The sequence below is a fragment of the Gambusia affinis genome, linkage group LG03, assembly GCF_019740435.1.
Source record: "Gambusia affinis linkage group LG03, SWU_Gaff_1.0, whole genome shotgun sequence".
Lineage (NCBI taxonomy): Eukaryota > Metazoa > Chordata > Actinopteri > Cyprinodontiformes > Poeciliidae > Gambusia > Gambusia affinis.
Genome location: NC_057870.1, coordinates 26,434,247 through 26,447,643, shown reverse-complemented (window position 1 = coordinate 26,447,643; position 13,397 = coordinate 26,434,247). Strand labels below are relative to the sequence as shown.

Genomic DNA, 13,397 nt, shown 5'->3' with positions numbered 1-13,397 from the left:
GTTTTGTGTTTTTGCTGTGAAAACTAATGAAACAGGCCAGCACAAACATGCTGGTACTTCTAGAAAAGACTAAAAATAATTTTGTTCTTGTGTTTGTACCCATAAATATTAAATCTAAATATAAAACAGAAATAAATATTGACTCAACTTCTATTTAAAAGCAGTTACATTTGGACCTGAGAAAGGTGCCGTCACTCATATGAAACATCTCTCACGTCCCTGAGAACCATTTTCACCTACAGGGTGAATTTAGCCTGGATTTGCTTGTTGTTGGAAACAATCTCAACAGAAGCTTGACACTTTCTGTAAGGACGGTTTGTGATGTCACCTTTAGCTTGTGCTCCTTCCTGTTGACAATCACAGCTGTGATCTGTTGGTCCATGAAGATCAGGATGGTGACGAGGAGAGCAGGCAGGGCGGAGACCAGGTAAACCCACCAGGGGTTTCCTCCAAACGGGGGCACAAACCAGCCCCGCTTCGAGCTTGTTGGCTGCCGAGAGAGAAAAATCAAAGGATCCACCATGTTGTTTTACAGATTTTTTTTTAGGCCAACATGTTCAACAAATCGTGGACCACTTTAAATAATAATAATAATAATAATAATAATAATAATAATAATAATAATAATAATAATAATAATAATAATAATAATAATAATAATAAAAGCAGGAGCTCACCTTAAATTCGGTTGGCACAATAAGTTTAGGAGTGTCAACTCCCACGAAAATATCAACTCCACAAAAGATAAGGATGGCCAGGATGATGGCGAAGTCACTGATGAGTTTCCTCACCTGGTTGGGAGGAAAAGATGCTCTGTTAAAGGGGCAATGCTGTGTTTTCCAGCCACATGGTGCCATTGCATAGTAAAATCAAGTAACTATGTTAACTTTAGTTATAAAAATTTCATATATATCAAATATGACTTTGACTTCCTAGTTTAACACCTTGAAATTGGGCTTCTGTCTCTATAAAACCTGTTTTGTATATTTTTTCCTTCCTTTTTCTTTGTTTTTAATTTAGTTGTCCCACAATAATCTTCTCTTTTGGCCTCGTCTGGCAACGCATGTGAAGATTTTCTGTGGGCGCCACAGGAACACTGACATGCCCACCCTGTTTTGTTTTTGTTTCTTGCTACATTAAAGTTATTCTTAGTATGATATAGTGACCACAATATCCCAATTTAACAAAGGTTGATGTGGCAGTACTCACAGTGGTGGGGAAAAAGGGGCTTGTTTTGAACTTCTTAAGACACATGGAGGTGGTGTAGGTACCGAAGAAGAGGATGAAGGACATGAGGGTGATGTCTGGGACGTAGCCGCACGACTCTCCCACCAGCTCTCCTTTGTACATTAAACACTCTGACTTGGTGAGGCTCGACCAGGAGCGGTTTGGTGGCTGAACACAACAAATGAAACACTGTAATTATGCCACTCACACTCAATCACCAGGCTTAATTTTCACCTAATTATAAGAATTAAACACTGGATAAAGTCAATCAGGTTGAACAGTGCTTCTGGAAAATGTTTAGACAGAAAAACTGAAGTTTATCGTCAAACATTGTCTAGTAATTTCATTCAATGTTTAACTTTTTTCCAAGAATGTGGATTTAAATACAAGATGAACTCACCAGGCCTGTGTAGTTCATGTACCACACTGAAGCGTCTTCTAAAGGATCGTCAAGCAGCTCCGTCTCATTTTCTGCCAAACACATGACAAAAAGTTGTTTTTATTTCTATAAAAATGTTAAATAGCAACTAATCTGTGTGTTTTACTTTCCTAATCTATTCACTAATCACAGGTTTAGGCACCTGGAAAGAAGGAATGGGTGTTTATCATATTGTTCACTATTTATTACAAAAAAAAGATCATCATAAGAATTTTGATAAATCATCTTGGTAAATTTTTACTAAAGATGTTTAAAAACACGAACAACAAATTGCACACACAAAACATTTTGCTGTTCAAACGTAACACAATTGAATGGCACTATATTTTGTTTGATTTTGTAAATTTGTGGTGGCTGGCTGACCTTTGATGACCTTTGGAAATATTTATTAATATTTTTGAAATATTAATAAATATTTTATTAACATATATATTTTTAAAATCATTATTATTATAATTTGCTATTATAATTCATAAAATAATTACATTATTTAACATAAATATTATATAAGATATAATATCTTATGTTAACTTCTACTAACATAAAATATGTATATAAAATTATATAAGATGTTTATAGTCTATAGTATTGTTAAATGTTTGTGCAACATCAATTGAAACCAAGTTTGTTTAATTTGAAGACGGTGGGGGAGGAGGGACAACTTTATTTTCATTTTAAAATAAATTTTAAAGCACCAAAAAGGCCTAAAATCTGTTTTCTTATTCCAGAGAGTTAATTTCCTGTGAGTGAAATTCGTCTGATGTGAAGTCTTAAGATGAAACGCACGGCTCACCTAAGAGCGTGGGGCCCATGCAGAGACATCCGTACTGCGTGATGTTTTCCATGCTGTACACTGAGTTGATGGGGTAGTGGTGAGCTAACTTGATCATCTTCTTGAAGGCATCGTAGATAAAGATGAAGCTGATCAGACAGGAGAAGCCCTCCTCCGTGAAGCGGGTGAAGTACTTCACCAGGAAGCTGGCGTCAGTGGCAACAAGCACCAGGCAGAAGAACGCCGACCACAAGCCGATCCACAGCCGGAACTCCATGTAGTCGAAATCGTTATCCCTGAGTAGAAAACAGACACAAAACACTGTCAAAGCCAGAGAAGTTCATGACATGGAGATCCCTCCCTCATTTCCCAGTGGAGAGCAACAAGCTGCTCGCTAACAATGACTAGCATTGGTCTTAGCTGCTAAGCTGGAAATATAATGCGCTAAATTTTAAATGTCCGCGTGATATATAATGCAAAAAGTGATGTGCTTTGCTACTAACCGCCGACACTACAACTAGATAACAAGATCAGGAAAAAGTTTTAACTTAAAAACAAATGTGGAGGGAAAGGAAAGTAGGTCAGTTATGCGAGCTTGACTTTGACAATCTTAATGTGCTGTGGAATTCTCTCCATTTTGTTTCAGTTACAAAGTTTTAAAAAAGGTGACCAAAACAACAACTCTGACAGTTCATCAGTAGAGCAGGTGCTTAAATTAGCTAAACTACCACAACGGTGTTAGATCAGCTGATAGCAGCGGTAGCTAATCAGTCACTGCAGTGTTAGATTAGGTAATAGCAGTAGTAGCTAATCTACGACAACTGTGTAAAATTAGCCAATAGCAGCGGTAGCTAATCAGTCAATGCAGTGTAAAATTAGCCAATAGCAGTAGTAGCTAATCTACGACAACTGTGTTGGATTAGCTAATAGCAGTAATAGCTAATCTACTACAGTGATCACTTATTAATGATCAGAAAATGAACATGAACATTCTGTTCCTTGTGTGGGAAATGTTTGAGTGTTTTTTGTGTTGAATCCTGATACATACAGTGGAGTTGTTATCAGTTGCTATGGCAACGTGTCTTTGTGTAGCATAGGCATATTTCTTCCATATCGGAACATTTTCATTTAATAAATGTAATTAGTACTAAATCATAAAGGTATAAAAGTGCAAAAATTACCTTTTGACCCAAAATGGGTGGCTTCCTGTTGGGTTTAGAAAATGCCTCCAACAGACCTTTTCTTATTGTTTCACAGAGTTCTGGTACGTCCCAAATTTCAGCTCCCTACTATTTATCAGTTGACCTGTCTCACATTAGGGGGCGCTGTAGAGCTGTTTGGTCAGGGCCATTCTTAATTCAGTCAAAAAAACTAAAATTTAAACCAGGGGAACAATTTTTGGTAAAGTTTGGTGAGTTTTCGTTTATGTTTACGCCTCTAAATTGAGGTTTCTTTCCAATAAGAAGAGGATAAATTTGATTTACTTTGTGTAATTACAAGACAGAAATCTACAAAACTTTCTTAACAAGACTAACATCTTTTTTCATATTTATTAAAACTCCAATTTATAGGTAGACTGAGCAGACACAAAACTTACCTGCTGAAGTTAAAGAGAAGCCTTTCAAACACCAGAACCGGACCGGTGCTGCTCAGAATAATGAGAGGTTGACCCCCCAACAAGCAGAAAACGCCACCAGCAACGGCAGTGCCCAGAAAACTCTCCAGCACACCCTGCAAACATGGAGAGGGAGGGTTAAAAACAGGAAATCAGGCAGTTTGGTTGTCACACGCTGGTTAAAAACGCGCTCTGACCTGCATGTTTTCTGTAGCGTCCCCCAGCAGACCACCAAAGGTGATGGCGTTCGTCACAGTTCCCAGGTAGATAAACAAAATGGCCGACAGAGCCTGAATGTGAAGAGCGTCGGTGAAGTCACTGATAAAGAAAGGCGCTTTTCTCTTGATGTCAAGAAGGAGACCACCACAAAACCTGACGACAAAAAAACTGACTTAATAACAGGATGAGATTCTCAACTACACTGCAAAAACACAAAATCTTACCAAGTATTTTAGTCTAGTTTCTACTGCAAATATCTTTTAAAAAAGAAAATTAATTTACAAGAAACTGTTCAGCAACATATAGAAACCCGTTTTAAGCCAATAACTCTTTAATATTGATGAAAAACTACTGGTTTCATTGGAAAATTACTTCAGTAAAAACATGGGGAAAATGTTTTGTCTAATTCACTTATAGCAAGACATTTTTCTCATGTTATAAGTAAAATAATCTGCCAATGGAACAAGAACCTTTTTGTGATTATTAAGGAATTACTGACTAAAAACAAGCTGCTATTTTTTGCTGAAAAGTTAGTTTTCTCTTGTTTCAAGCTTACTAAGATATTTGCGGTAGAAACTAGACTAACATACTTGGTAAGATTTTGTGTTTTTGCAGCATACAATCTAAGAAATAAAAAGTTATCCATATAAACCTCTTTAATGTTTATTTTTATACCTTCCTGTCTTCTTCAGCTCGTCGCCCATAGCGTGCCCGCCTCCTCCTCCATGACCGCCATCATGAGGCATGTCTCCATTCATCTGGGAATCTCCTCCTGCGTACATGTTTTTCCTAAAATGGAAATAAATTTCTCCAGTTGCTGCTGTGATAGAGCAACATCTGACTAAAACAAAGCCGTCTGGAATTATTTATTTGATTTAGGTCAACTTTTGGCCCACTGAAGCTGCTCACACAACCTGATTTAACTGTTATCTTTTCCGTCATGATGTCACCTACTTTCTTCCTGTTTCCAGTCGGATGATGCTGATACATTAGGTGATTAAATAGCATGATTGATCAGTGCTGACTGCAGGTTTATATAATATGAACTGTGGCAGCTTCATAATTAAACCCTGTGTTGTGCAGCCGGATGCATTTGGGTGATTCTGCAGTCTGTCATGCTCACACAGCATTCTGAGGACCTACTATTCTTCATTGAACAGGTTAGCATAGATCTATGGCCTACACAAAACATGTTCCTTATATATTTTGCACAAAATCATTCTTAGTTAATGAGATTTCAGTCTGATTTATTTGTGACTTTAAAGCCAAATAAGCTGGTGCTGACCCCACCCCCTACTCAAAGACTAAAAATGCAAACGGATGCGCATTTGTACACCCGTAAATCTCTGAATGTCAGAAGTGGCGCCTCCTGCACAACCAACAAGAAGGCAACAAGTGGTTTCTGGATGGTAGGCCAACACCAAAACACTTGTCTTTTCCAGGAGTCATTGTACAGCGGTACAATTAGCTGACCAATCGTGCTGGAGCTCAGCTCGGGTTGCTAGGTAACAGGGCTAGGCTTCAATGGGGTTTCTAGGTGACGGGCAGTGTCTGCTGATTTGTGACGTAACACTCCGCTGGTTTTTGAGAAGGCTCATTTTCCAGACACCAAAAAACCTAAACCTATTGCCAACAAAAGGCTGGGTGTTGTTTTTTTATGTTTAAGAAGCATTTGAGACCCAAATGGACGAATGAAAACATCCAATATATGAATTTTAGGTAATAGATCCACTTTGAAGAGGGTTTATATTGTATTTTCCAGTAAATGTGTTACCTACATTTGTTATGAAAATGCTTTATATACTAAAGAAATTTGATTTTGCATCTGATGCATGGAAACTGACCTCTGCCCCTATAAGAACCTCTTAGCGTTTCCTACACTAGCAATTCAGTTCGTCACTACAGTACTTTATATTAATATATTTTACTACAATGAAGTTGAAGTTTGTAGGTTTTATAAACATTTGTTTTCTATGTTTTCGTCTAAACTGTCACCATGTCCTGATAATATAACATGGTAATATGTTTCTATTGCCATCTGCAGAAATAAAACGCTTTGTAAAAACAAAAAAAGGGATACAAAGAGGAAGTAAAAGCAAAAAAATTGCTTGATTAATATTTAAAATGTCACTTTAATGACTTCATTTGTTTCTCGTTGCAGTAGATAACAAGTATTCTTTACACATTTACAGATTAAAGGAGAAATTATTGCAAATAATCATTTTGAATTGAAAAGACTCCCACCACTAAAAAATTCCTTTGCAAGGCATTCTAAATGAAACATAAATCTGTTTGTAGTTTATTGGATGATATTATGTGCAACATAAGCTGGATACCAAAAATACTCTAAAGATTTTGTGATTTTATGCATTTTTGACCTTTTATCAGAGGATGGTAGAGATTTGGGAGGCTCTATCCTGATGGTGGGGTCCCACTCTCCAGGAGGAAGAACAATCACCTCGTCCAGAAACTCATCGATCCCGGCCAGCAGGTCCTGCCTGTCCTTCGCCTTGTAGGCAATATCATGAAAGACCTGCGGACAAACAGAGAGACGTATTGGAGCGGAAAAAGTGTGACGTGAAAGCATGCGACTCCAGTGAACTGTGATAGCAGATCGGAGGATTACTAAATAGGGAAAGAGAGCAGCGACTTACAAACACTAAATAAACAACTAGTCCTATCTAATCAACCCAAAAACTGTGGAGAGCAACGCCATTTTATCACTTTAATCAACTCAAATGCTTACCACAGGGGTCTTTGAGTTTATTTTATTTGTTTGCTTTGCAATTAATTATCACAGGAGCAAAAATTGAAATGATTTTCCACTCAGTAAACAGCATTTGGCAAATGACTAAGACCAAATAATTCTAAATAAAAGTTAGTTAAAATTTTCTGCTTTCAAAAGGTGAGAAAGGAATAAAAGTGCAGACCTGCTGTTGTTTTTTCAAAGTTTACAAGAAATTATTTGATTCAAAGGGACAGTTTGGTTTTTTAAAGGGGGTTCTGCGAATTAGTCAGCAGTAGTCAGTATCTTACCTGTAGCAAAAATCAAGTTTGTTAAAGAAGAAAATAACTACTAATCAGAGTGAATTTCAAGCACATCTTTTAGCTGTAATCTTCCAGATCATTTTGTTTACTCATTTAGTACTTTTGTACCACATAAGAAGTACTATTGAAGTATAGTTTCGGTGAATTTATGAGCCAGTCTAACCTCGTCAGACATCAGTGTGGCGATTGCTCTGCCAATCTCATGATATGACTTTGCTTTGCCTTTGGGTCCAAGCAGGATGAACAAAAACCTACAAAGAGAAGCAAAGCAGAGAATTAATCAGGGGTGTCCAAAGTGTGGCGCGGGGGCCATCTGCGGCTCTTGGAATGAATTTGTGCGGCCCTCGTCCACAATTAAAGTCTAGCACAGATTTATTTCACCAGAATGTTGGGGGTAATAAGCATGAAACAAATTAATAAAATATTTACTCATTAAAAAATAATGCAGTCATCTTAAAATGGAAACTTAAGCAACAACACAAATTATTCATCTCGTATAAACCACATTTTTCTGCATTTATTTTAACTTGATGCTACATAGCATCACAAACATTTTACTCAAAAGTAGAACTGGGGTGAACCCATTTACTAAATGAGGCTAAAAAGGAGGACTTATATAAATAAAAATAAATCTATATATAATTAAAAGAAACTTGGACCATGTTCTCATGGTCCATCAAAAATGATTTACAGATTCAAGTATATTTCATTTCAATATTGTGTGTTTAGTTTGTTTTGATAATAGAATCATTTTGCTTTATTTTTCCTCCTTGAATTCTGACGTTAATCTGAGAGTTTTGACCTTTTTTCTCAGAATTTTGACTTTAATTTTCAAAGATCATAAATCAGAATTTTGAGAAAAAAAACTCAGAATCCATTTTTTTTTTTGCAAAACGTTTCGGACACCTGAGCGCTAAATCAATGAAGGAGAAAACATTTTATAATTAAATGCTTCTGTCTGGTTTCTGATTGCTTGAGTGAAATTAAAACTTAAAGGTAGAATTAACGTGAAAATAAAGTTATAACTCCTGATTCTGTTCAGAGATAATTGTTGAATGTCGGCCACCTTGTGGGAACGGGAACTTCGGTCAGCGCTCCCAGCATCACAGCTTGCTGCAGACGAACAAACGCCACAAACGGAGCGTCCAGGAAGTCCACCTCCCCCACCAGGACGTTGGAGGCCTCCGCGTCTCTTGGCAACTTCTTCATGAACTTGTTTTTCAGCTTCAACAAACAAAAGAAAAGAAAAAAATAACGAGTTTGCCTTAAATTAAACAATCTAAATCAAGTAAGTTGGATTGTTGGAGTTTAAACGTCAAAAACAAAAGGTAAACTGAGAACCGTTAATATTCACTTTAGAAAACACTAAACACAGAGAGAGATGGGAAGTCAAAGACTTCAGGATGTTTAAATCATCGACTTTTACCAAAACAAAACGGCACCGCAGTTTCACCATGAAGATAAAATGAGTCGGACAATTAAGACAAAACTGCCAGAGGAAATACTGATATGTAATTATGTCTTTACATTTAAAAAGAAAAACACACGACTGGGAGAGGGAAATAAAGATAAATCCTCTCTGAAAATAAAAGTTAATGAAAAATAAATCAGTCAGGAAAAAGCAGAAGTACTGCAATCAGATAACAGGGATGTCTTCATATGTTATTTGACTAAAATTGAGGTATTTTATGACCACAATAAGTAAACAAATCCCCACCATTTGGGTCAGATTGTGGTAGAAAAGTACTATGGTACTTATTACCATTACTACCAGCAGAACATAAAGGTAAGTGGGATGGAAAACATTTACTAAGACACAACCACAGGTTGACTTTTGGACCCGTGTTCCTTGGACTTCACTGTTAGTTTCAGGGGAAGTTTTCCAAAAACAGTTATTCATTTCCAGACAAAAGGATGTCAACAACATAACATTTAACATGTATGAAATGGAAAAAAATAACAGCATCTGATTTTCCCCTGATTTCATTTTTAAAGACCAAACTTGATGAAATCTCATTGAGATTCATAATATACGTTAGGAGACATACAGTGTGAAGTATGTCTCCTATCACAGACATACTTCATAATGATTTAATACTATGTTTTTTGTTGGTGTATTCTTTTTTTTTTGTGGTTTGCTTTTAACATTTCTAACTTCATTTTTTTTTATTTTCTGTTGTTTCTTCTTTCACACTCTCTTTTACTCCTTGCATTATAATCTTTCTCAGGGAAGTGAAGTTGTATTTTCGTTTTGACTGTTACGTAATAAAAACAAAAACAAAAACAAAGAATACTATATCCATAATTTCAGTATGTTTTAGTTTTATAAATGCATTTAGTTATCATTGCTTTCTCATTAACTACTGTTTTTATTTATTCCAGTTAACAAAAGTGTTTTCTCAATTTATTATTTTTGTTTGTTTTAGGGGCTGCACAGTGGCGCAGTTGGTAGAGCTGTTGCCTTGCAGCAAGAAGGTCCTGGGTTCGATTCCCACCCCGGGGTCTTTCTCCATGGAGTTTGCATGTTCTCCCTGTGCATGGTGGGTTCTCTCCGGGTTCTCCGGCTTCCTCCCACAGTCCAAAAACATGACTGTCAGGTTAATTGGTCTCTCTAAATTCTCCCTAGGTGTGAGTGTGTGTGTGAATGGTTGTGTGTCCTGTCTGTTTTCTGTGTTGCCCTGCGACAGACTGGCGACCTGTCCAGGGTGAACCCCGCCTCTCGCCCGGAACGTTAGCTGGGGATAAGCAACCCTCCCGACCCCATTAGGGAAGAAAGGTGTTCAGAAAATGGATGGATGGATGGATGTTTGTTTTAGTTAGTTATAATAGCTGTGAGTCAGACTGCCATGAAAAAAACCAGATTTGGGGAAAATAAAATAATGTAAGCTTAATGAATTGCATTAAGCTCTAATGCTATTTATATGAATTCACCTGAGATAGAGCAACACAGTAACAAAGTACTGCATGATTTTGAAGTGGAGGAAAAATGATATAGTTTTCTGATAAATCTTAAAGAAAGGCCTCCCACAGGATGCTGCTGCTTTCTTTTCACCTGACAACCCTGAGTTACTCTGTTCTGACGTTTTGTTTACAAGGCACTGCAAATCTGCCGCCGTTTTATCTCCAACTTATCAGTCATGACAGGAAATGATTGTAGCTGGTGGAATCCCTCTGAACTGTATTTATGGGATGAGTGGGTGTGGAAACATTTCAATGTACGAGACGGGTTTCCTGGTAATTTATCTCTTGAGTTGTGGTAACCATTCACCAATCAGATCAAATGTATATTCAAAGATGGAATAAGAGATAAAGTTCCATTTAAGGTTAATTTATCATAGAAACTGGTTTGTTTTGTTTACAAATTAACTTTGCATCAACATTTTTTCATGTGTATTTTGAAGAATAAAAACATAAGTTCTGATGAAGTAAACATTCCCATCCACTGGTGTGTCTGTGCCTTACCAGAGGCACGAACATCCAGAATGGAGTGAAAAACCTTTTGTCCATGTTAGTGTGCAACCTCTACTTCCTGTTTATCACAGCAACAACATCTAATGAAATCATAATTTAAAAGCCGTAAATGCGAACATGCATCAACTGTATCTTTCTTTTTTGCAACATCTTAAAAGTTTGCGTAAAATCTGCATGATAATTGGACACAAACATGGCCGTTGACTGGTACTGAATTCCCTTTCTGCCCACAGCATCACCATCTGCAACTACTGAAGATACTCCGATGAGTTACGACATTTAATTTCCCTTTACAGAAATATAAACCATTTCAAAATTGAACTGAATAAGTAATGCAAATTAACGATAAATAAAACTTCTCTTTTCCCATTTGTCTCAACAGAAATGTTTCCATATTTCTTCCCGATAAATCAAGAGATCGAAATGATCATAAAAGTACCAAAACTAGCTTCTGGTGTGCTAGAGGATTAGCAACATTTACCAAATGTTGGGAATTTGCTGATAAAATCTGCCTGGCAAAAACCTCAACCAAATTCTCAGAATGGGTTTCAACTAAACATAGAAATTCACTTCAACTTTTTGTGACTGGGCGTGGAACACCCACCATCAATAAATCCTTGTTTTCCACAAACCTTACACATTAACCACAGATGCAAACATTTTTTTATATATTTACACTTTTGCAATGAACTTCTAATGGTGATGGAAACATTAGACTTTATATGGGCTTCAGTCTTTCTTTGCACACTGCCAAAACACAAAACCTTAGCAAGTATTTTCAATTTCTAGACTTGTCAAGAAAAGTAATTTTTCACCAAGAAAGATGAGCTTGTTTGGCAGCACTTTATTTGAAGGAGTGTCAATAAAACTATGACACAATGTTTATAGCTGTTGTCATGAAGTGTCAGTCAGTAAATAAAGACACTTTAAATGCAAATATTACAGTTCTAATGGACTTTTAAAGCAAGTTATGTTATTTTCTTTAAAAGTGTTATTTACTAAATAATGCAAAGCTGACACTTTTAGTGCACTTTTAATGCATCTTGGCATTAAAAATGTCACTATATACCAAAAGACAATTCATGACAGCAGTCAAACATTCATTAAAACTCCTTTTTGTTCATGACAGGCGTTATGTCAAATCCCTGCAAATAAACTCTTACCGATTATTTTATGTCAATAATTTCTTAATATTTGTGAAAAAGTACTTCTGTTGGCAGATTATTTCACTTATATAATAATATGGGAAAAATGTCTTGTTAAAAGTTAAATAATCTGCCAATGGAATAAGTACTCGTTTTAATCAATATTAAGGAATAATCTACTCAAAATAAGCTCTCATATTTTGCTGAAAAGTTACTCGTAAGTTAGCTTTGTCTTATTTCAAGTGTACTAACATATTTGCACTAGAAACTAGAACAAAAATAGCTGTAATATTTTGTGTTTTTGCAGAGGGGGAACTGATTTCTGGATGAGGCAACATCAAGCCATAGCCCCCGTCTGGCTCTGCTTCCTACAAATGTCATTTCCATTAAGATGCTAAATAAACGATCGACACTTCTCGCCTCTGCCTTTCCCAGAACATCGCTCTGCTTTTGACATTTAGTTGGAGAGGAGCACTTTTCATATGCTGTTTTTTTCCAGAAAGTAGATTACGCTTGGCATTTTCTAGTGCTGTTTGAGCGTACAGAGATCGACTTAAGCTTTCCAGCAGTGAACTGTGGAAAGAAGTGGTGAATCCATGGTCAATAACCTAGAGAAAAGACAAAAGCTGTTGGGAATTTGCAAATAATTACACATTTTGATGGTTTAATTGTTGGTTATGAAGCTCTGACGAAGTTTTTTATTGGACTTTGAATGTTTTTTCACTTATTTTCAGAAAAATATTTTTTTTCTGGTGGACTGTTTAGCTACTTAACTTTAACCTACAGGTCATTTAGATTTTATCAACAAATAAAACCTTGTGTCCTTTTCTAAATAAAAGAAAACATAATAAAGAAGGCAAAAATAGCACCAATTTCTTTACATTTCTTAAACCAAATTTTATTAAAACACCAATACAGTGGAAACCAGATATTTACATACACTGAATAAAAGGTACTTTTTGTCACGGTCGGAAGTTAAATCAGACTTTTCTTGCTCTAGCTTAGTTAAAATTACTGAAATTATTAATATTTATTAATTACCAAAAAACTTGGCAGTAATATTTTTCCTTGAATTAAAAACTTTACATCTATTTGGTCAGTGTTGTGGTTCATGTCTGATGAACAGAGAATTTGAGCTCCTCCCCTTTTTCCCTTCAGGACAAAAGAGGCGGGAGTTGCCATAGCAACCACTGACAGCATTTCTAGTGTGTTTTGTTTACACCAGGTTATTCTATATTTTATACAAGATAAAAGAAGGAAAGCTGTGTATTCTGGATATTTTAGGACAATAGCTACATTACCTTTAAAATTTTGAAGGTTATATCTCAATAATTTGCACATTTGTATTAAAAAATGCAAAAATACAAAGTCTGCCATGTAGTTTTGGTTTAGTTTCTAGTGCAAATATCTTGGCACACTTGAAATGAGACAAAACTAACTTTTCAGCAAAGTTTCTTAATA

General features: G+C 36.2%; 1 protein-coding gene across 10 annotated transcripts in view; it reads right to left on the bottom strand.

The window, feature by feature from the left end:
* slc4a4a (solute carrier family 4 member 4a) overlaps positions 1–13,397 on the bottom strand; it is a 57,761-nt gene that overhangs the window by 8,604 nt on the left and 35,760 nt on the right. For all 10 annotated transcript variants that reach the window (XM_044112834.1, XM_044112839.1, XM_044112831.1 and 7 more), the window contains 11 exons: positions 8,387–8,544; positions 7,484–7,571; positions 6,651–6,805; positions 4,948–5,061; positions 4,251–4,425; positions 4,036–4,169; positions 2,460–2,734; positions 1,628–1,698; positions 1,210–1,395; positions 678–791; positions 329–490 (listed from right to left, as the gene is read on the bottom strand). In XM_044112834.1, coding sequence (XP_043968769.1) covers positions 329–490; positions 678–791; positions 1,210–1,395; positions 1,628–1,698; positions 2,460–2,734; positions 4,036–4,169; positions 4,251–4,425; positions 4,948–5,061; positions 6,651–6,805; positions 7,484–7,571; positions 8,387–8,544 — 1,632 coding nt within the window. The remainder of the gene's footprint in view (positions 1–328; positions 491–677; positions 792–1,209; positions 1,396–1,627; positions 1,699–2,459; positions 2,735–4,035; positions 4,170–4,250; positions 4,426–4,947; positions 5,062–6,650; positions 6,806–7,483; positions 7,572–8,386; positions 8,545–13,397) is intronic.